This window comes from Octopus bimaculoides, chromosome 23 (assembly GCF_001194135.2).
Source record: "Octopus bimaculoides isolate UCB-OBI-ISO-001 chromosome 23, ASM119413v2, whole genome shotgun sequence".
Taxonomy (NCBI): Eukaryota; Metazoa; Mollusca; class Cephalopoda; order Octopoda; family Octopodidae; genus Octopus; species Octopus bimaculoides.
Window position 1 is genome coordinate 33,447,994 of NC_069003.1, and position 21,560 is coordinate 33,469,553.

At 38.5% G+C, this 21,560-nt stretch overlaps 1 protein-coding gene across 1 annotated transcript in view; it reads left to right on the forward strand.

The window, feature by feature from the left end:
- Positions 1-6,623: 6,623 nt before the first annotated feature.
- The window catches only part of LOC106875494 (bone morphogenetic protein 7), a 24,302-nt gene continuing 9,365 nt past the window's right edge, over positions 6,624-21,560 (forward strand). The window contains 3 exon segments of the mRNA XM_052975888.1: positions 6,624-7,102; positions 13,385-13,831; positions 21,502-21,560. The exon segment at positions 21,502-21,560 is cut by the window's right edge and continues 29 nt beyond it. Of these exon segments, the coding sequence (XP_052831848.1) occupies positions 13,504-13,831; positions 21,502-21,560 (387 nt within the window). The 5' untranslated portion in view covers positions 6,624-7,102; positions 13,385-13,503.

The window sequence follows — 21,560 nt, forward strand, 5'->3', positions numbered from 1 at the left end:
TATATATATATATATATATATATATATATATATATATACGACATATTTATGACATAAATATATATATACACATAAAGATATATATATATATGTGTGTGTGTGTGTGTGTGCGTGAACAACCTTCAATATGCCTTCAATTCTCATGCGATGATTGCTTCCTTTGACTTGAACAATGAAATGGCCATCACAGCATCCCATTCCTTGATTCTTTGAGGAAGCCAAAGCTTTAATGCCTTCGAAGGAAAAAACAAAATGCAAAACAAAAACATTTCTTTCCTCACACTCCAGATCCAGTCTCCAAACATACTATAAACCTCCCTCCTCACATCTTGATTGTGTGTGTATGTGTATGTTTGTAATTCATTACATAAGCAACTGTATTTAAATTTTTATCATTTTTATTTTAAATTTTTCATATTTTTGTTTTCTATATTGTTTTTTCTTTACAATGGAGTTTGGAACAATAAAATTTCTAAATTCATATTCGACATTTCCAGAACTTCACAATCTTGTTTCCAAGAATTAAATGAGTTTGACAGCTCCATTGTGAAGGTCTGAGAACATTGACTATAAATCTAGGAATAGAATTGTTCCAAACTAACTGTGAAAAAAAAAAAAAAGGGTTGGGTGGGGTGGAAACTTATGAAATACCAAAAAATCTAAAAGAAAATGGATAAGACATTGTTGCGCATTTAATGAAACTTGTTTGAACAAAAAGCCGTTTCCCATATAAATATATATATATGTGCATTATGTATGTATATATACAGACACATCATGTATATTGATTATATATTATATATGTATATTATATAACATATATATATATATATACAATATATATAATGTATGTATTATATATACACACAATATATATAATGTATGTATTATATATATATATATTGTGCATATATATATATAATATATATTGCGTATATATATATTTATAATACATATATATTGTATATATATATTTATAATACATATATATATTGTATATATATATATTTATAATACATATATATATTGTATATATTTATATATAATACATATATATGCTATATATATTCCATTCATGTATGTATGTTGTTATAAAGATTGTATTATCTATGAATCTCTCTCTCATTTTTATAATATTGCTCATAGTGTATGTAGCTGTGCATTTGAAAATATTATTTTTCATATGTTCTGTATAAACTATATACATATATATATATAGATCATCGTTGTTGTTGTTGTTGTTTAATCTTCATTGATCATTTGGATTTTCAATTTCAGCCGAATTGTTGTCCAGCCTCAGATCGGTCTCGATCACGTAGGCTTAGGATTTAAAAACGTTCTAGTGATGGTGAAGTGTCTCTCTCTCTCTCATGTGGACATTGTCTACCGATGGCTACTGTATGCAGCATGATGGATGTGAACTATTTCTGCTGATGAACTTATCAAGGCTGTAGTGAATATCACTCGATGCTGAGCAAGTCAACAGACGACAAGCTGTCCAACTGCCAGGGTAAACCAGTTTAGGTAGTGAACGACTGCAATCAGTTGTAATTGTAACACACCTCGTTCATTCGTGCCCTTTTTTAGCCTAGCCAGGCTCATGGGTCCGGTTTCCCGGTTTCTATGGCGTATGTGTTCCCCAACAGGACGGGACGCCAGTCCATTACAGCGTTACTCAAGAAACAGGAAGAAAGAGTAAGAGAAAGTTGGGGCGAAAGAGTACAACAGGGGTCGCCACCACCTCCTGCCAGAGCCTCGAGGAGCTTTAGGTGTTTTCGCTCAATAAACACACACAACACCTAGTCTGGGAATCGAAACTGCGGTCCACTGACCTCGAGTCCGCTGGGCCATTGCATCTCCACTAGTTGTAACGTATGCAGATGAGATATTTCAGTTAGCAAAAGACCAATATATCTTATTGGGTCAAAGCCACCCGATTCAGAAGATAATGTGGAACGAGAATATTAAAATAAACCAGTGGAAGAGGATTTCTAATTTGAAATGGTCCTGTTCGGTGGAGGTGGAGAGGTGTAAAAAAAAATCGATAGCTCATCAATCGATGTAGTTTTGATAGTTATGTAAGAACAAAGTTATCGCCCTTAGACTTCTTTGCTTGGTACAACTAAAAACGACCACAATTCTTTTATCTTTTATTCGTGTTAGTCATTGGACTGCAGATTGCAGGGTTACCACATTGAAAAGTCTAGTCAAACATACCAACCCCAGTACTTATTTTTAAAAGCTTGTACTTAATATATTTCCCGGATCTATTTTAAAACGGGGGCCACATTTTTCATTAATGTTTTACGTAGTGTTTTTGGTACGGAAAGACTTTCAAACTTCGTATACTTATCTATTTTGTGTTATAGAACAGAAAAATATTTTTGTATTCGAATTTATTTCATGTAAAATATTGTCTTATTTCGATAATTTCAACCAATCACTGACAAGTATTCAGTTGTTTATATTTACTCCTTTGGCTGATTAAGCGATGTAAAGCGTATTTAATCTCCATACCTTCGTTTTATTTGCTTTTTTCATTTTAAATTTGCTTTAACCTTAACCCTAACCCTACGGCTAGGGTTAGGGTTAATTGTTTCAGAATCGTTTGTTTATGTAGTCGGCACTTAATGTATATCGGCTGAATGGACGTCAGTGATTGGTTGAAATTACAGAAATACGACAACTTTAACATGGAATAAGTTATGGATTTCTTTTTTTTTTAAGAAGACTAAGAGAAAAAGATGTTTTATGACACATTCTACCAGTGTTCCAAGTTTCAAAGTGTTTCGTTAATGAAAAATGTGGCCCCCGTTTTAAAAAAGATCCTATTTCCCTCCTTTTGCAGCACCTTTGAGATTAAGGAACGTAGACTCACACACACAATACAGACTTGGCCAAAAGTCACCCGACAATAAATAAAAATTCCATAAATACTTAATATTCAATTCTATTTATTCATCTGGAAAAATGTGTCGCTCAGGAAGGGCTTCAGTTTGAACAATTTTCATGATGTTTCATATTTAGGCGCTTTTATCAAATTCATTCAGTTGTTAAAGACATAAATAAATCTTGGAATTAAATGGTCTTGATTTACTGTCAGGTGACTTTTGGCCAACCCTATATATATATATATATATATATATATAGTAGTCCCTTGCCATATCGTGGTTTATTATTTAAGCTCATACTGATTCCTCTGTGGTGTTGTTTTGCATTTATAATAAAATAAATATATACAAATTATAAAAATAATAAAAACAAATATACAGTATATATAGGTGCAGGAGTGGCTGTGTGGTAAGTAGCTTGCTTACCAACCAGATGGTTCTGGGTTCAGTCTCACTGCGTGGCACCTTGGGCAAGTGTCTTCTACTATAGCCTCGGGCCGACCAAAACCTTGTGAGTGGATTTCAGTCATTTGACTGTGGCCATGTTGGAGCACCGCCTTTAGTTGAACTAATTGACCCCAACACTTATTCTTTGTAAGCTTGGTACTTATTCTATCGGTCTTTTTTGCTGAACAGCTAAGTTAGGGGAACGTAAATACACCAACATTGGTTGTCAAGTGATGATGGTAGGACAAACATAGACACACACACATAAATATATACACGACGGGCTTCTTTCAGTTTTCATCTATTAAATCCACTCACAAGGCTTTGGTTGTGCTGAGGTTATAGTAGAAGACACTTGCCCAAGGTGCCACACGGTGGGACTGAACCCAGAACTATGTGATTGGGAAGCAAGCTTTTTACCACACAGCCACTTCATCTTCACAAACAACAACAACAACAAAATAACAATTGTAATAACGTGGAGTTTCTCATTCTAAACGTTAATTATAGGTTTAGCAGCCAACTGTGGAAGTGTCTCAATAATAATTGTAAGGGAAATGACATGGAAACACAATAGAAGATCCCTCCCACCATCGTGACCACCACTCCTAAGGCTGGGGAGGATTAATAAACAATTGAAACATATTGGAATGTAGCAAAGAAGGAAGTAGACCCTATGGCAACTTCTTTCTTAACCTTTTTAGTTGGAAATGGATAGAAACATAAGTGATAGAGAGAGGGAGAGAGATCAACAGACAGAGTAGAGTAATTTACACACACAAACTGTACACACAGAAGTGGCAAGATTTAGTTACCAGTTCAAGGTAAAGGAGAAGAACAGCCAACATTGGCAGCAAACAGAATGGTTTTCCATAACAACTTAAGAGTTTTGTTAATGTTTTCAACATTTCCATGGCTTTGGCAGTTGTACTGAAGGCATTGCAATCCACATTCCTCTGGAAGGTGTGGGTGGGGATGTTTGTTAAATCGTACTCATTGACTCCATTAACTTGGAGTGGCTAAAATCTAATGGTGTTCAGATTGCAGATGCAGGTAATATATATATGTGTGTGTGTTTATATATATCTATAACCCTCTCTCTCACATATATAAATTATCATCATTTTACATGTATATATGTGTATGTATATTCGTATATGTATGAGTGTGTGTAAATATATATATATATATATATATATATATATATATATATATATATATATATACACACACACACACATGCACACATAATACACTTGTGTACAGATGCACATATGTGGATTATACAGGTGTGTGGCCACCCCTACTAGCTGCGACCCTATAGGGGCTTATACAGCAGATCCAAAAGTGCCATCGCCACAAAAGCGTTGCTGGTGATTATTGTCCCCCATTTGTTATGCTACTAGGAGAAACACCACCAGTAATATAGGTGCAGTTGAAGAGCAACTGTCACATTCCAGCTGAGTCCACCTTGCCCACCTCTGCTGTGGCTAATGCTAGAATATAATAAAATGGACAGGATAGTGTTGTCAGAGCAATATGTCTGGACTGTCGTACTGAAGCCAACATTATTCATCATTGCATATCAGAGTGTGCAAGATGATCCTCTCTTAGACAGACATGACATGGTGTATCAAGGAAGATGAATTCAGGTGACACACTTTTTTGTTTGACCAATTACCTGGGGTCACACATCACCACCACCACGACCACCACCAACATCATCTTTACTGTGCCCTCTTCTTCTGTAGAGAATGATATCGTTATGGTTGCAATGCCTTTGATCAGAGATCAACTTGATTGAGGTTCGTCTGGGGTGATGCAAAAACAACAACAACCCCAGGAACATACAAGTTGATTTTAACGAAGAAATACCCAGTTTTTAATTAGGAAAGTTATTCTTAGTACAAAAGGAGTGAATACTATGTTGGGTGCATCCACGACTTTGTTGAGAACATAAAATGATTTACACCGAGTGATTCTCAACCAGTTTTCACTTACAAACCCCTTTAATTCCAGTTTTATTTAGGTGACTCTTATAATTCAATGTTTTAAAAATACCTGTTATATTTTTATGATTAAATATTATTGGGAATTGTATCGAAATACTGTTAAAAATAGTTTGTGTATCTTAATGGACCCTCCCCCGCCTAAGGGTCATGTAAACCCCAATCGGGAATCACCGGTTTATACTGAAAGACTGGGTATAGAAATCGAGACGTCAGGGGTAGCAGATTGTAGAGAGAGGGTACTCAACCACAACTCTTTTGTTCAATTATACCAACAAAGAAAAGGGTGGGAGATTGTTGGAGGAAGGAAGACAGGATGTGGCGGTAGAGGAAGAAAAGGAGAGAAACGGAGAAAAGAAAAAGAAAACAGGTGGAGGAAGAAAAGGGTAAAGTTTGACGAAACTTGAGGAAAACATTCTTTCTCATTCCTCCTCCTCCCCGCTACGGCTCCCCCCACTTCTTCTGCTCCTTCTAATTCTCACAACATATGTACGCGTTTATTTATTACTCCTACCTATTGCTATCAATACCACACCTCCTCCAACTCACGGCACCCGTGGGTAATGTCTACCCAATAGATCTAACGATGAAAGTGGTTTCCACTCGTGACCACCACTCTGTCGTAATCTTCTTATCTATAGCCACGGTATAAAATATTATTCCTTCTTAAGATAGTAAAGGTGTAATTTGAAGATTTGGCTGCTGTATGTTGCAGGTCAAAAGTGGAGGTACTCGCGGTTAGGTCAGTAGCTGCCACTTCTACTAACTGCAACATTCCCAACACCACCTCCGTCGTCATCACTCCCTATTTCAATCTGACGAGGGACGGTTTTTCCATGTCGCTCGACCTGCTAGAAGTAATAGTCAAATTCTTACAAAACAACAACAGACGCCTAAAATAACAAAAAAAAAACCGAAGGATTCTACAGCAGAGGATAACAAGGTCCTAAAACTTTCACAACCAAGAATGATACAAAAAGCCAAATAACCACTACTACTAATACCATTCCCCACTACTTCTACATTAAGCACTACTCTTCCTTACACTCACAGTAGTCGGTCTCCTCCTACTATTCCACCACCACGTTATTCTTATTATTACCCCTCCACTATCGCCCACCACAGTAAGTACTTCTCCCACTACTCTTACTTTTACTCCACCCCAAGAAGTACCGCACTCGTTACTGCTACCTTGAAAGAAATGTAACAGCACCGCTCTCCTACCGCTACTCCTGCTCTTATTACTACTCTTACCTCTACCTTCGGCATTGTACCCCACTTCCTCAATGCTGAACAAATAACACCAGTTACATTACGTCTCCTCTTCCTCTTCCCTTACTCCGTCTATATTACCTTCTATCACACACACACACTACCATCATCATCATCATCATCACCATCACCATCAGCAATAGTACTGCCGTTTCTTTTACAACGTACTCCTCCTCCTACAACTAACGTCGATAGTCGTACCTCAAGGTAGCGGGTTGCTAATGACAGGGTAATAGTAAGAGTAGAAGTCACAAAAGAGGTAAGGTATCAATACCGCCGCCACCCTCATCATCATCATCATCATCACCACCATCAAAAAACAAACAAATCAATCAAAGCTGAGTCGAAATCGAGGCTGGTTCTGCTCAGTTGTTGATATAGAAGTGCGAAGGTGCATCACATAACGACGCATTGGTGGATGGTACAGGTGCAGCTGCAATAAACAAGTGCTCCAACAGCAACAACAACTTTATGTATGTGTAGGTCTGTATGAAGTTTCTACATCTTTACTAATGCGTTTGTTTGTCTTTTAAATGTCTTTGTGCAACACTTTGTGTGCAGTGTGTGTCTTTTTCATTCACAAGAACGACAACAACAACAACGGGAACTGACCCTCGTGGTCCGTCGATCTGAAATAGTAGCCAGATCTCCCTCAAATCAAACCTGATTGCTTTTTAAATGAGACAACGGCATATCTGATGTTGTAGTCTTTAAAAAGACGCGATGGACACGGCTGGACTGTCTTTAATTCCAAGCTACGAAGCTAAACAACCACGATATCTGTCATTTCGATAGTCCTCTTTCACATCATGTTTGTTATTTTTATCATTGTCCTCCAACTTCGTCGCATTTCCGTTTTTTGGTTGAAGATTCGACACACTTCACTGGAAAAGAAAAACATTGAACCGGGAAATTCTCGAAACAAACCTCACTTGTTGCCCCTTTTAATGAATAAAACACAAAAAAAAGGAGATTTCCGTATGCATATACACAATACAATAGTATAACATATATTATCTATCTATCTATCTATCTATCTATACATATGCACATGTACACAACTGCAGACCGTTGTATGGGCTCAATAGTTAAGAAGTTCGCTTCGCAACCATGATGTCTTTTGTTCGATACCACTGCCTCGGGTCCACTCATTCCATGTAAGTGAAATCTAGTTGACGGAAATTGCACAGAAGCCCGTCGGGTGGATTTGGTACCTGTAACTGAATATAGGTATCGATGATTCTACCCAACATTTACTTCAAGGGTACACGTTTCTATGGAATACTCAGCCAGGTATTTCGGTTGATCGAACACCTGAATCCTCGTCGTGGAACAGCTAAAATCCACCATCACCACGCACAAACTCTCCCCCCTCACACACACATCCCTGCTGTTAAAGGAATTTAAGATGAATCTATTTTCATTCCACTCTGAATATTTGTTCTTCCAGAAGACCTCCACTACTAGTTTCCTCCCGTTCTATTGTTTAACTCGAAACTTTTCAGTGAAAAGCATTTAAAAAATATATATATATATACTGGTTGTTAAATAGATTAACTGGCGATCCTTCGATATTGGTCTACAGAGTGTTGGTATGAAGAGACGACGTCATTCACACTCATTCAACCTAGCCTCTTTATGTCATGAGGGAAGGTTGTGTGGGTGAATGACGTTGTGTACCAATACCGAAGGAATGCCAACTTAGTTATATATACTGGCTATGGTGTATAAAGATTGCGACTAGAAGATTAAGAGTGGAAGACGAGCAAAACGACGAAAGACTTGTGTGACTAATGCTTAAAAGACAATCTTGTTCTTTTTGTCTAACGTTTTAAAAACCATCTCTGTCTAATCTTTAAAATATTCTCATGGTTGTAAGAAGTAACAACGAAAACATATTCTTGCAGAAATCAATGAAGCTACAAATTTCAGTAGAATGTGTCCAGTTGTTTGGTGCAAGCCTTGAGTGTGACTTGGGAAGTGAGACTTGAGTGCTGCTCATGTCTTGCATACTTTTGTCTGGTACTAAACGCTATGAGTTTATCACATATATATAGAAACCATACTGGAGTCTGGTGCAGCCTTCCAGCTTGCCAGACTTGATCAAACCTTCCAACCCATGCCAGCATGGACAATGCACGTTAAATGATGATGATGATATATGTATATATATATAAACAATATGGCCAGAAGTAACCCATTCTACAAAAGTATAGAGTAACCCATTATTATAACTAAACATATAAACAAACATTAGAGTGGCTGTGTGGTAAGTAGCTTGGTTACCAACCACATGGTTCTGGGTTCAGTCCCACTGCATGACACCTTGGACAAGTGTCTTCTGCTATAGCCTCGGACTGACCAAAGCCTTGTGAGTGGATTTGGTAGATGGAAACTGAAAGAAGGCTGTCGTATATATGTATATATATATATATATGTGTGTGTGTGTGTATATGTTTGTGTGTCTGTGTTTGTCCCCCCAACATCGCTTGACAACCGATGCTGGTGTGTTTACGTCCCCGTAACTTAGTGGTTCGGCAAAAGAGACCGATAGAATAAGTACTAGGCTTACAAAGAATAAGTCCTGGGGTCGATTTGCTCGACTAAAGGCGGTGCTCCAGCATGGCCGCAGTCAAATGACTGAAACAAGTAAAACAGTGTGAGTGTGTGAACCGTTGTGGCCCAATGGTTAGGGTGTTGCACTCATGATCATTAGGTCGTAGTGTTGATTCCTGGAGCAGGTGGTGTGTTGTGTTTTTGAGCAAACCCCTACATTTCTCATTGCTGCAGTCTACTTATTTGTAAATATTTAACCCTGCAACGGACTGGTTCCCATTTAGGGGTTGATGACAATGATGATGATAATGGCAGGCTTTTATTGCTTTCTATGAACCAAATCCGCCCACAAAGCTTTGGTCAAGCTTACAATGACAACCAGCTTAGAACCACATGATTGGGAAACCAACTTCTTCATCATATAGCCATACCTGCACTTATCATATATCCACACACACACACACACACATACATCACCTGTTAGTCCATGCTGATGTGGGTCGTACAGGTATTTGGTATGGTATATCACTCTTCTTTCAGTTGCGAAACCTCACATCTCACCTTACCCTTCATCGCAGTTATCATTCATTAATCTTCCATTGACACCGATATCACTCATTAACAGGTTTCATTCATTAGTCTTCCTTTGACTCCTGTATCATTCATTAGTCTTCCTTCATCACAGATATTATTCTCTGTGAGATCTTAGTACCAAGTGTTATCTATTGGCATTCCACAGTCAATAGCACAGTCACCTCTTCTCTTCCAAGCCAACTGATTCTCCAAGCCGTTGCCAACAGATGAATTGTGTTCTGTTTTTTTGCCCGAATTTTACTTAATTAGCAAAAAAAAAAAAAAAAATCAGACTGGATCCTGGCACAGCCTTCCAGTGTGCCAGCCCAGTCAAACTGTGCAACCGATGCCAAGATGGACAATGGACATTAAATGATGATGATGAATATAACTAAGTAACGTGACATCTCTTTGGACCTGAAGTATTTTGGGGGTTCATTTGGCACATGAGCACAGCTAGAAAGCCAAATGAAATACATATATACCAATCTGGTTTGGCATGGCTTCTATGGATGGATGTCCTTCCTAACGCCAATCACTCCAAGAGTGTAGTGGGTGCTTTTTTACGTGACACCAGCATGGCTGCCATTGACGTGACACCGGCATCGGCCACATGCTTGCATGATGCTTTTTATGTGCCACTAGCACGGGTGCCAGTCAACTGGCACTGGTATTTGCCACAGCTATGATTCGAATATTATTTTAGCAAGTTTAAAGTGATTTCTTTTGTGCTGTAAACCATTTACCATTTCTGTGATGCCCCTCCCTTCCCTTGATGCCTTAAGCACATGCCTATTTGCCTAATGGTTAATCCATAATTGGTAGTACACATATCAATGAATAATGGTATGATGCCAACATGTGTTGTTCGTAGAAAAGTTGGGGTAAGCCTCAGCACTACATTATCCTGTTATTGGTCTGGATTCTCTCTCTCTCTCTCTCTCTTTCTCTTGTAAGTCTGTGACCCAAACAAAGCATGTGTTTGTCGGAATCTTGATTAAGTATGAGAAGAGTAAAGAATAGAAATAAACAAACGTTTTTAAGAATGTTGTAAGAGATAAGAGCAAGGAAGTACATGTTTTCTATGTTCACTCGGAGCATTGTCAAATTATATACACGTGTTGAGTATTACATTAATGAATATATAGAGATAGACAGATTTAATATCAAAAATACCAGAGAAACGTAATCCTGAAAGGATAAGTCTGTATGTGTGGAAGGCAGTGATTTTACTTAGCTTGGCACATCTCAAGTACAGCAAATCCCCACATCTCCCGGTCCCTTTTCATTTCTTCAGTGAGGCCCATTGTCCGAAGATCCTTTCTCACCACTTCGTCCCACGTCTTTCTGGGTCTACCCCTTCCACAATTAGAACACAGCACTTCTTTATGCAGCTGTTCTCATCTATATACATCGCATGACAAAACCAGTGCAGTCTCCTCTCTTGCATACAACATCTGATGCCTCTTGTACCCAGTTTTCCTTTTAAATCATTTACATTCTCTCATACATGCACACTGACTTTACCCATCCAGCAGAGCATGCTAGCTTCATTTATTTCAAGCCTTCGTAAGTTCTCTCTAATCAAAGCCCATGTTTCACTAACCATGTAACATAGCTGTATGTACACAGGCATCATACAATCTGCCTCTCACTCTGAGGGAAGGGCCCTTAGTTACCAACAAAGGTAGAAGCTCTCTGAACTTTGCCCAGCTTGTTCTTATTCTAGCAACCACACTTTCAGAACTCCCTCCACCACTGCTAACTTGATTTCCTAGGTAACAGAAGCTATCTACTATTTTTACTGATCCCCCTGAGCATTTGAAGGAGTCTATTGTCTGCATTTTTAGTGTTTATTGTACTCTTTTTATCTATTTTGCTACATAATATAAATCTTGCCAATGAGGCCAACACGAGCTTTGGAGTCTGTTTGATCATTTATGTATGTATGTATGTGTGTGTTTCTGTCCCTTTGTCTCGACATCACAGAGTAGTTGTAAAAGCGTGTACAAGTGGAGTGCCTTTTTCTAGTTTTCTGTGGAAACATATCTGGCCATGGGGGAAGTATTACCTTACCTGGAGACAGGTGAAGATTTGCAACAGGTAGGGCGTCCAGCCATAAAAAAGTCTGTCTCGGGAATTCTGCCTGACACATGCAAGCATTGGAAAAATAGATGTTAACACTTTAGCCTTTAATTTGGCCATATCCGGCCCAACTATTCTATCTGTTTTATGTTAAAAGTGACCGGATCCAACTTTTCACACCTACCCTACAATATCATTCTAAAAATATACAAACACACCATTAAAATCTTGAAGCTACAAAATGAGGTGTGATTAATTCCAAGCAATGTGAATAAATAAGCAATACATTTGACCAAAAAATCTGAATCCCGAAGGGTTAAAACTGGCTCACGTGCCAGTGGCATTTAAAAAGCACCATTCAAGTCTCAGTAAATGGCAAATTACATGAAGTCGAGGTAGTAAATGACAAAGGAAAAGTTGAGAATCATTAATAAGGAATTCTCTCTTTGTTGGAAACAGTGATTGGACAGACCTGTGATGGAAGCCCTCTGTCTGTCTTTTTGTAGATGATGTACTAAATTCTTTCGTGTATTCTACCTGTTTGCAGACGTGTGTGTATGTATCATCATCATCATCGTTTAACGTCCGCTTTCCATGCTAGCATGGGTTGGACGATTTGACTGAGGACTGGTGAAACCGGATGGCAACACCAGGCTCCAGTCTAATTTGGCAGAGTTTCTACAGCTGGATGCCCTTCCTAACGGCAACCACTCAGAGTGTAGTGGGTGCTTTTACGTGTCACCCGCACGAAAACGGCCACGCTCGAAATGGTGTCTTTTATGTGCCACCCGCACAAGCCAGTCCAGGGGCACTGGCAACGATCTCACTCGAAAATCCTACGGGAGCCAGTCAGGCGGTACTGGCAACGACCACGCTCAAAATGGTGCATCTCATGTGCCACCCGCACAAGAGCCAGTCCAGGGGCACTGGCAACGATCTTACTTGGCTTGCCGGGTCTTGTATGTATGTATTTATTTATTTATGCATGTATGTATGTATGTATGTGTGTATGTCTGGTTGTTTGTATATATATATATATATATTTTTAATATATATATGTATATGTGTGTGTGTGTGAGTGCGTGTACATACGTATGTAAAAATGGATGTATGTGTGTGTATGTGTATCTGTTTATTTATGAATAAATGAATGAATACTTTTATCACACAACATAATCTGCCACTGGAAAGTTACTGTATCTGCAGTACATACATACATACATACATACATATATGCGCATGCAGTGAGTGTATGTGTGTGTGTAAACATACATATATATATATGCATGCATATATATATATATATGTATGTATGTATGTACTTACAAATACAAAATACCTTCTGTGATATGAACCAGAACGTTGTCAAACAGAGCATATCCTTAATCACATGATAAAAGTAACAACGGAAAAGAAATTACAGAATACAATTTAACAATTTCAGACATAGGAAAAATTAGGACCAAGATAAATAAAATTCTGTATCCAACAAGATTAATTATTAAACTCGTCAAGTTTTCTAAAATCTCTAATGTTTGTTCGTTAATGCAGGTGTCTTCCATAAACGAGATTTAAAAGGAGAGATGGCAGGTGCATGGACCAGCTATTTGTTATGTCTGGTATTGCTAGCGTGTTTGTTGTGTCGGCCTCCTTGTGTGTGGACCACTCAGATGGAAGGTACTGGCTTCTACACCGACAATGGCCTGGAACAGTCCGTGATGGTCAGCCGGATCCCACATCGTGTGAAGAAGGAATTTCAACAAGAAATACTCACCTTGATGGGGTTACACCACAAACCGAAACCGCGAGCTCCTGGTAAGGAGACTTCTGCTCCCCGCTTCATGATCGATCTGTACAATAAGCTGCATGGTTCAGGGGCCAGTGGGTCCATTGAAGATGATGATGAGGATGAACATCCCCACTTCTTCAGCAGAACTTTAGAAAATGAAATGCCTAAACTCAACAGTTCTGATGTTATCATGAGTTTTGTCAACCATGGTGAGTAATTTACTTATTATTATTATTATTATTATTATTATTATTATTATTATTATTATTATCATTTAAGGTATCAATCTGGCAGAATTGTTAGCACGCCAGGCAAAATGCTTAGTGGCATTTTGCCCTCCTTTGATTCTGAGTTCGAATTCTGCTGAGGTTGACTTTGCCTTTCATCCTTTTGGGGTCGATAAAATAAGTACTAGTTGAACACAGGGGTTGACGTAATCGACTTATCCCCTCCCACAAAATTGCTACCCTTGTGGCAAAATTTGAAACCATTATTATTATCATTATTATTATTATTATTATTATTATTATTATTATTATTGTTATTATTATTTATTAAGGTGGCGAGCTGGCAGAACCATTAGCATGCTAGGCATAATGCTTAGCAGCATTTCATCCTGCTTCACATTCTGAGTTCAAATTCTGCCGAGGTCGACTTTGCCTTTCGTCCTTTCAGGGTCAATAAACTAAGCACCAGTTGAACCCTGATACAGAGATAGTATGGGTCAGGCATTGAAGTTGATGTAGTTTTCCCCTATTCACATTCTGTTAATTTACTTTATTGTTTTACCTGTAAAGGCAATTGTATAAGAAAACAGTCGAAAGGAAGTATTGAACTAAAAAACATGTTAGTTTTAGAACTGTTAAATCACTGAAAACTGGGTCATTGGATTTGCTTGTATTACACTGCTGGCAAAACACTTCTGTTATGATAGGAGAGTTGGACAAGAGTTCAGGCCTCAGTAAGAGAAAAAAAAAATGTTGTTTGATCCGGAGGTTGTAAAATCAATAGTGATCTTTATATGCTAGATTATAAAGAAACTGCTGAAATTTGGGGAAAAAATAGGGCAGTCATGGTTGGAATGTCTTTGATCACAGGTTTAATGAGGTCCCTTGACCCTTCAGCTGTAAATTGTTCCAGTAATGATGTTATATATCTACCCAAAAAATAGAATTGATATTTTCTGCAATTCATGTTGCCCCAATAAACTTGACATATCTCAACAGAAAATAGTTCCAAGCATGACATTCCCCAGCAAAAGATAGATTGGTGAATAAAACTGCTTTCTGCAGTTAAGGGTGATGAAATTTTGATAGGATATATTTCTGATTTCTGCAGCAAAAGGGTTAAAATAAAAATAGGAGACATTGGATAATGTGGTCCTGAATTCAGCTTGTCTGGAAAAAAGGTAGGACAGTCATGGGTGGAATGACTTTGATCTAACTGTAAATTCATGATTATTCCAATAATAATGTTAAAAAGCTACCAAGAAATAGAATTGATTTTTTTTCTGCAAGTCACGTTGCCACAATAAACTTGACATGTCTCAACAAAAAAATAGTTCCAACCATGACATTCCCCAGCAAAAGATAGATTGGTGAATAAAACTGCTTTCTGCGGTTAAGAGTGATGAAATTTTGAGTGGATATATTTCTGATTTCTGAAGCAGAAGGTTTAAAAACCAAAGGAAAGACACGTTAGGTAATGTAGTCCTAGATGAGATTAGCCAGTTGGAACAGTCAACTGGGGGCTGACCTGGGACAAAAGCAACAGCAACTATTTATTCATATCAATTAAGGTCATTCAGTTTTGCTGTTAGTATTGTCAAATAGTTTCCCCCCCCCCCCCCTCGCTGTGGGGAGAGCAGCTGACCTGTTAGTGGTTACTGGTCAGTTCAGATCATCAAGGTCACTACTTCCTCTAAATACATATCTGTTTCTTTACTATGTCTGTGTGTCTGATGGGTGAATGAATGAGTAGTGTGTCTGATTGTGAATGAACTAAATCTACAGGATATAAATGATCTACTTAGAGGTAATCTGAGAGAGAGGACATCCTCTCCTGGTTTGGTTTATATACAAACATCTGTGTGCATTTGTGTGTGTGTATATGTGTGTGTTATACTGTGTTTGTACTATTGTGTATGTTTGTGTTGTACCGTGTATGGACTATATTGTGTGTGTGTATGTGTGTTTGTTCATTTGTCCTTTCTGATATGTTGTTTTTGTTGACACACTCCACCTGAGCCTTACAGAATGTTATAGACTGCCTTTGTTCCGTGTTTCTCAATTCTCCTGGGGTTCTGTAATGGAGGAGATTAACTCCATCCAAATTTCATTCCAGGCGTTTCTATTTTATAAATTTTCTGTCACATTTTGTGAACAAAAGGGTTGTTAGTTACTGGTCAGCAGCAGGCCAGTGACTGGTTTGCAGTATTCTGAATGCCGAGAGCAATGAGGGAGTGCCTGTAGTTCAGTGTTGAACAAATATCTCCTGTGTCTTCATTTCAAAAGAGATAAATACCACAAGGCATTTTGTCCCTGCTCTACCAAATCACAGTAATTACATCTACAGGATCAGCCATGCGCGACAAGCTCACTTCCTCATATTCTTTTCTACTCTCAGCACAAGGCCTGAAATTTTTGGAGAGAGGGCCAGTCCATTAGATTGATTCCAGTACGTAACTGGTACTTAATTTATCAACCCCGAAAGGATGAAAGGCAAAGTCTACCTTGGCGGAATTTGAACTCAGAATGTAAAGACAGCTGAAATACCGCGAAGCATTTCGCCCAGCCTGCTAACGTCTCTGCCAGCTCACCACCTTATCTTGGTACCATATATTCTTTTCTACTCTAAGCACAAGGCCCGAAATTTTTGGGGAGGGAGCCAGTCGATTCGATCGACCCCAGTATGCAACTGGTACTTAATTTATCGATTCTGAAAGAATGAAAGGCAAAGTCGACCTTGACGGAATTTGAACTCAGAACATAAAGACAAATGAAATACCCCTAAGCATTTTGCCCAGCATTGCTAACATTTCCGCCAGCTCACCACCTTCTCACTTCCTCATATTGTGACGGGTGTGGTCCTTCAATGACACATGACATGGATGCAGTGTGTTTTTTTCTTTCTTTGCTTCTAAAGCATGCAACAAACTGACTCATCTAGCCATTATTATTATTAGATTAGTAATAATGGGTTACAGAGCTATTTTCTGTGTATTCTTTCTTCATAGATTTTGAAGAAATATTTGACCCAATATTTTTAAGGCAAGATGTTAACAAATGGAAAGAGGAAATGTTTCTCATGGTACATTTTTAGTATTTTGAATATATTTTATAACTATTAACTATTGTAGCCTTCAATATCTGAATTGTGTTGTGATGTGTGTGAACATATTTGTCCGCATACGTGGTCAATATTTGAATACATTTTGTATTACTATTAAAATCACTGACATTTAAAAGAATTTGTGTTGTTATATATAGGTGCAGGCATGGCTGTGTGGTATGAAGTTTGCTTCCCAACCACATGGTTCTGGGTTCAGTCCCACTCCACTGCACCTTTGGGCAAGTGTCTTCCACTATAGCCGCTCAAGCCAGCCAAAGCCTTGTGAGTGAGTGGACTGGTACATGGAATCTGAAAGTAGCCTGCCATGTGTATATATACGACTTGTGTTTGTGTGTTTACGTCTCTGTAACTTAGCAGTGCTCCAGCATGGCCACAGTCAAATGACTCAAACAAGACAAAGAATAAAAGAACAAATATTATTAGGAATTGAACAATAAAAAAAAAAGAAATTAAAATATTTTGTGTGTAACCAATTTATTGCAGATGAATTTTAACAAACAAATCCTTATATGGACCCCCTAAGGGCCATATAGACCCCAGTTGAGAAACTCTTGTTTTAGACAATTCCTCAAAATGAAAAAAAATTTTATGAATTTGAACTTGGGGGCTAAAAGAATCGGAACCATTACACATGCTGTCAACCAAATAAACTCCCTTCAGACAAACAGAAGGACCTGATTCCTTTGTTTTGTCAGTTGGATAGAGTTCAGGTGGTAGTATTAGTGGTGACTCTAGAATCAATTGTGTATGGGTAATAGTACAGTTATCTGTGATAGTGGAGGTGGTACAGCTAGTTTTTGTGATGGTGGTACTACAATTAGCTGTGGTGGTTGTAGTGGTGGCACATCTTGCAGTGGTGGTGGTGGTGGTGGTATTAGTGGTGGTAATAGTACAACAGCCCTTGGTGGCGGTACAACATGGTGTGATGGTGGTGGCATTTGTGGTAAAACTTGCTGTGGCAGTGGTGGTGGTGGTGGTACCACATGCTGTAGTATTAATATTAGTAGTAGTAGTGGTGATGGTGGTGGTATAACTTGGTGTGGTGGTGGCAGTATTAAAACTTGTTGAGGTAGTTGTGGTGGTGGTGGTAGTAGCAGTAGTAGTATAACTAGCTGTGGTAGTGGTGGTGGTATTAGTTGGTATTCGGCCAACAAAATCATTACAGCAGTAAATAGTGAGATGCCTTGTTTAATTAAAATAACATTTGCCTGTTCCTCTTGTTTCTCTTTACTGTTTGGTGGTAATGGTGGTAGTGGTGGTGGTGGTGGTGGTGGTGGTGGTGGTAATGGTGGTGGTGGCAGTGTGTGTGTGTGTGTGTGTGTGTGTGTGTGTGTGTGTGTGTGTGTGTGTGTGTGTGTGTGTGTGTGTGCTTAGCTCCAGGTCAGCCCTCATCAAGCAGATATATGATTAAAAGCATTCCAAACATGACCTACCACATCATCCTTTTTGAATGGTGGAATGAGACTTGAAAGAGATTTGGCTGCTATTTCTAGCAACTCACAAGACCACGTAGTGGCGCCTTTGACTGTGGTGGTTGTGGTGACGGTGTATATGATAAGAATGGTTGTGTGTTGATTACTATGGTTGTTCTGTATAGGAAATGCTAAATAGTGTGTATGGGTACGTGATGGGGTGTGTAATTACCAGTTGCAGTTATAGGTGACAGAGGTACAATTAATGGGGTATATGTTGTGGTATGGGCTTCTGGTGATGGTCGTATGTAGAGGTAACATATGAGTGTTCTGTAGGTATGAGAGAAGGGGTTTGTGGTGTGTGTTTGCTGATTGTCACTGCGATTGGCAATGTTACCAAAATTACAGACGGAAACAAGTGTTTTACTAAGAGCTGTGTTTAGCTCCACTACACTGGGACTCTACCTGTTAGCTGATCCAATGGACCACCTGACAGGTAGCATCCCCGAAGAATATGCTGTAGATTTGAAACTAATTTATGTCTAGATGACACCTGTGTGTCTTTGTGCCATCTTTCTAATTTCTTGAGATGCTCACAGTCCACTTGCAATGGACCCACTGACAGGTAGAATCTCTGCTCACAGCCCCCTTCCAATGGACCACCTGACAGGTAGAATCCCTGAAGACTGTGATGTAGATCTGAAACTAATTTACGCCTCGGTGACTCCGTGTGTCTTTGTGCCATCTTTCTAATTTCTTGAGATGCTCACAGCCCCCTTGCACAGATTTGTGTATTATAAGTAAAGGCAAAGTTACCTTCTTGATCAGTGCCAACTCCTAAGGGCTGGTTTCCCAGTTTCATGGTGAAAATATTCCCCACCTGGACAGGATGCCAGTCTGTCACAGGATTACTGTTTTTTTGGCCAGCTGAGTGGACTGAAGCAATGTGAGATGAAGTGTTTTGCTCAAGAACACAACAGGTTTCCTGGTCCAGGTATTGAAACCACAATCTTATGATCACGAGTCCAACACCCTAACCACTAAACCATGTGCCTCCCCATTTGTAATTTATGCTCTGTATGAAATACCGTATTTTCCAGCATACAAGTCAACATAGTGTATAGTGTACACATGTAGTGTAAGCATTCAAACATCAACACAATCTTTCCAAATCCTGTTGCATTTCACATGGAGTTTTTGGTTCTCCAAATTAGTTTTAGTGTATAAGTCAAACTACCTTTTTTGTTTGGCTGTAAATTTGATCTGAAAAATTTGACTTGTATGCTGGAAAATACAGTATGTACATATATAAGACAGAAAGATGCAATCTGAAAGAGATTTAGCTGCTATTTCCAACAGGTCTAAAGATCATGTAGTGATTTCCTTTGTTGACTCATACATACAATATTTTCCAATATACAGCTTGACATAGTATATAGCATGAATATGTAGCATAAACACCACTGCAATGAATATATGAATCTGAGGGGGGAATATGTTGAATAAAATCATAAGTAACTGATCCTTCTGTATTTTCCTTTTATCCAAAGCCAGGAACTTTTCAGCACCCATTTTGCATCTTGCAAACCATGTGGAGTCATACAAAGAACTTATACCTACATAAGTACACCTATTGCTAGCTCCTCGTGTCCATGTGTAATGTTTGAACTCTTGGATTCCCTCTCAACCTGCAAGACACACCGTTTGCACCCATTGCTGGCATCAGTACACACTCCTTTCCTGTGTATCCAGCAGAGTCACTTCCGAGATGATACAGTTTACCAGCGCTTTTCTTTCACACACACACACACACACACATTATGCCCATGCCCACACCCATGCCCACTTCCTTCATTTCTTCAACCCTACCCAAAGTATTCCATGTTTTTCTGGCTGAATAATTTAACCATCTTAAGATTTCTTTTCATTTTTCTTTCCCCCTCATTTTTTAAAATATATTTCCACCTTCTCATGAAATAACTGTACTTGGTTCACATTTCACTATTTGGGACACCACTCTCCCTCTCTCCCTCTCCAACATCATACTTCTGTTACATACCCCTTTCTCTTCTCTTCCTCCACTCCCTCATCTTTCTTGTGTGGCCTTGTGCCACTTAGAAATTATTATTATTATTATTATTATTATTATTATTATTATTAATAATAATAATAATAATAATAATAATAATAATAATAATAATAAGATGGTGAGTTGGCTGCTGGGCAAAATTCTTAGCAGTATTTCGTCTGTCTTTATATTCAGAGTTCAAATTCCGCTGAGGTCGACTTTGCCGTTCATCCTTTCAGGGTCGATAAATTAAGTACCAGTTGTGTACTGGAGTTGATGTGATTGACTTACCGCTCCCCACAAATTTTAGGCCTTGTGCCTATAGTAGAAGAGATTATTATTATATTTCAAATTCCACCATGGTCAACTTTGTCTTTCATCCTTTTGAGGTCGATAAAATAAGTACCAGCTATGCACTGGGGTCAATGTAATCAACTTAATCCCCTATCCCAAGCTGCTCTTGTGGCAAAAGTTTGAAATCATCATCATTATTTTGTTTTTGTCTTTGAATAGCTTCTAACGCTGGAGATGTACTACGGTGTCAGCTGTTCACTCCCAGTGAACTAAGGTAACACCTCTTATTTTTCGAGCACCATCCAGAGTATTCAAGCGGTTCTAAGCCGTGCTGTTTTCTGCAAGTGCTCCACCCTTATTGCAGCCCCTATTTGTTCCATGTACTTCTCAAGATTTTTGCTCACTGTTCCCAGGGCTCCGACAATTATTGGTACTACTACCACCTTTTTCAGTGATCACAACTGCTTAACCTCCCAAGCTAACCTGTCATATTTACCGACTTTTCTTTCTTCCTTATCACATACCTTGTTATCTGCGGGCATGCTATATCTATGATCCAGCATAGTTTGCTTTCTTTCTCAATTAAGACTGTCTGGCTTCCTATTCTCTAACTCATGGTCGCACTGAATCATAAAATCCCATAGGATCTTTGCATTATAATTTTTGATGATGCCTTCAGGTTTATTATTATTATTATTATTATTATTATTATTATTATTATTATTATTATTATTACTATTATTACTATTTGCAGTGCACAAAATCCATTTCCTTCGCCATGAAAGGGATCGAACTTTCTTCTTTGACTTTGGA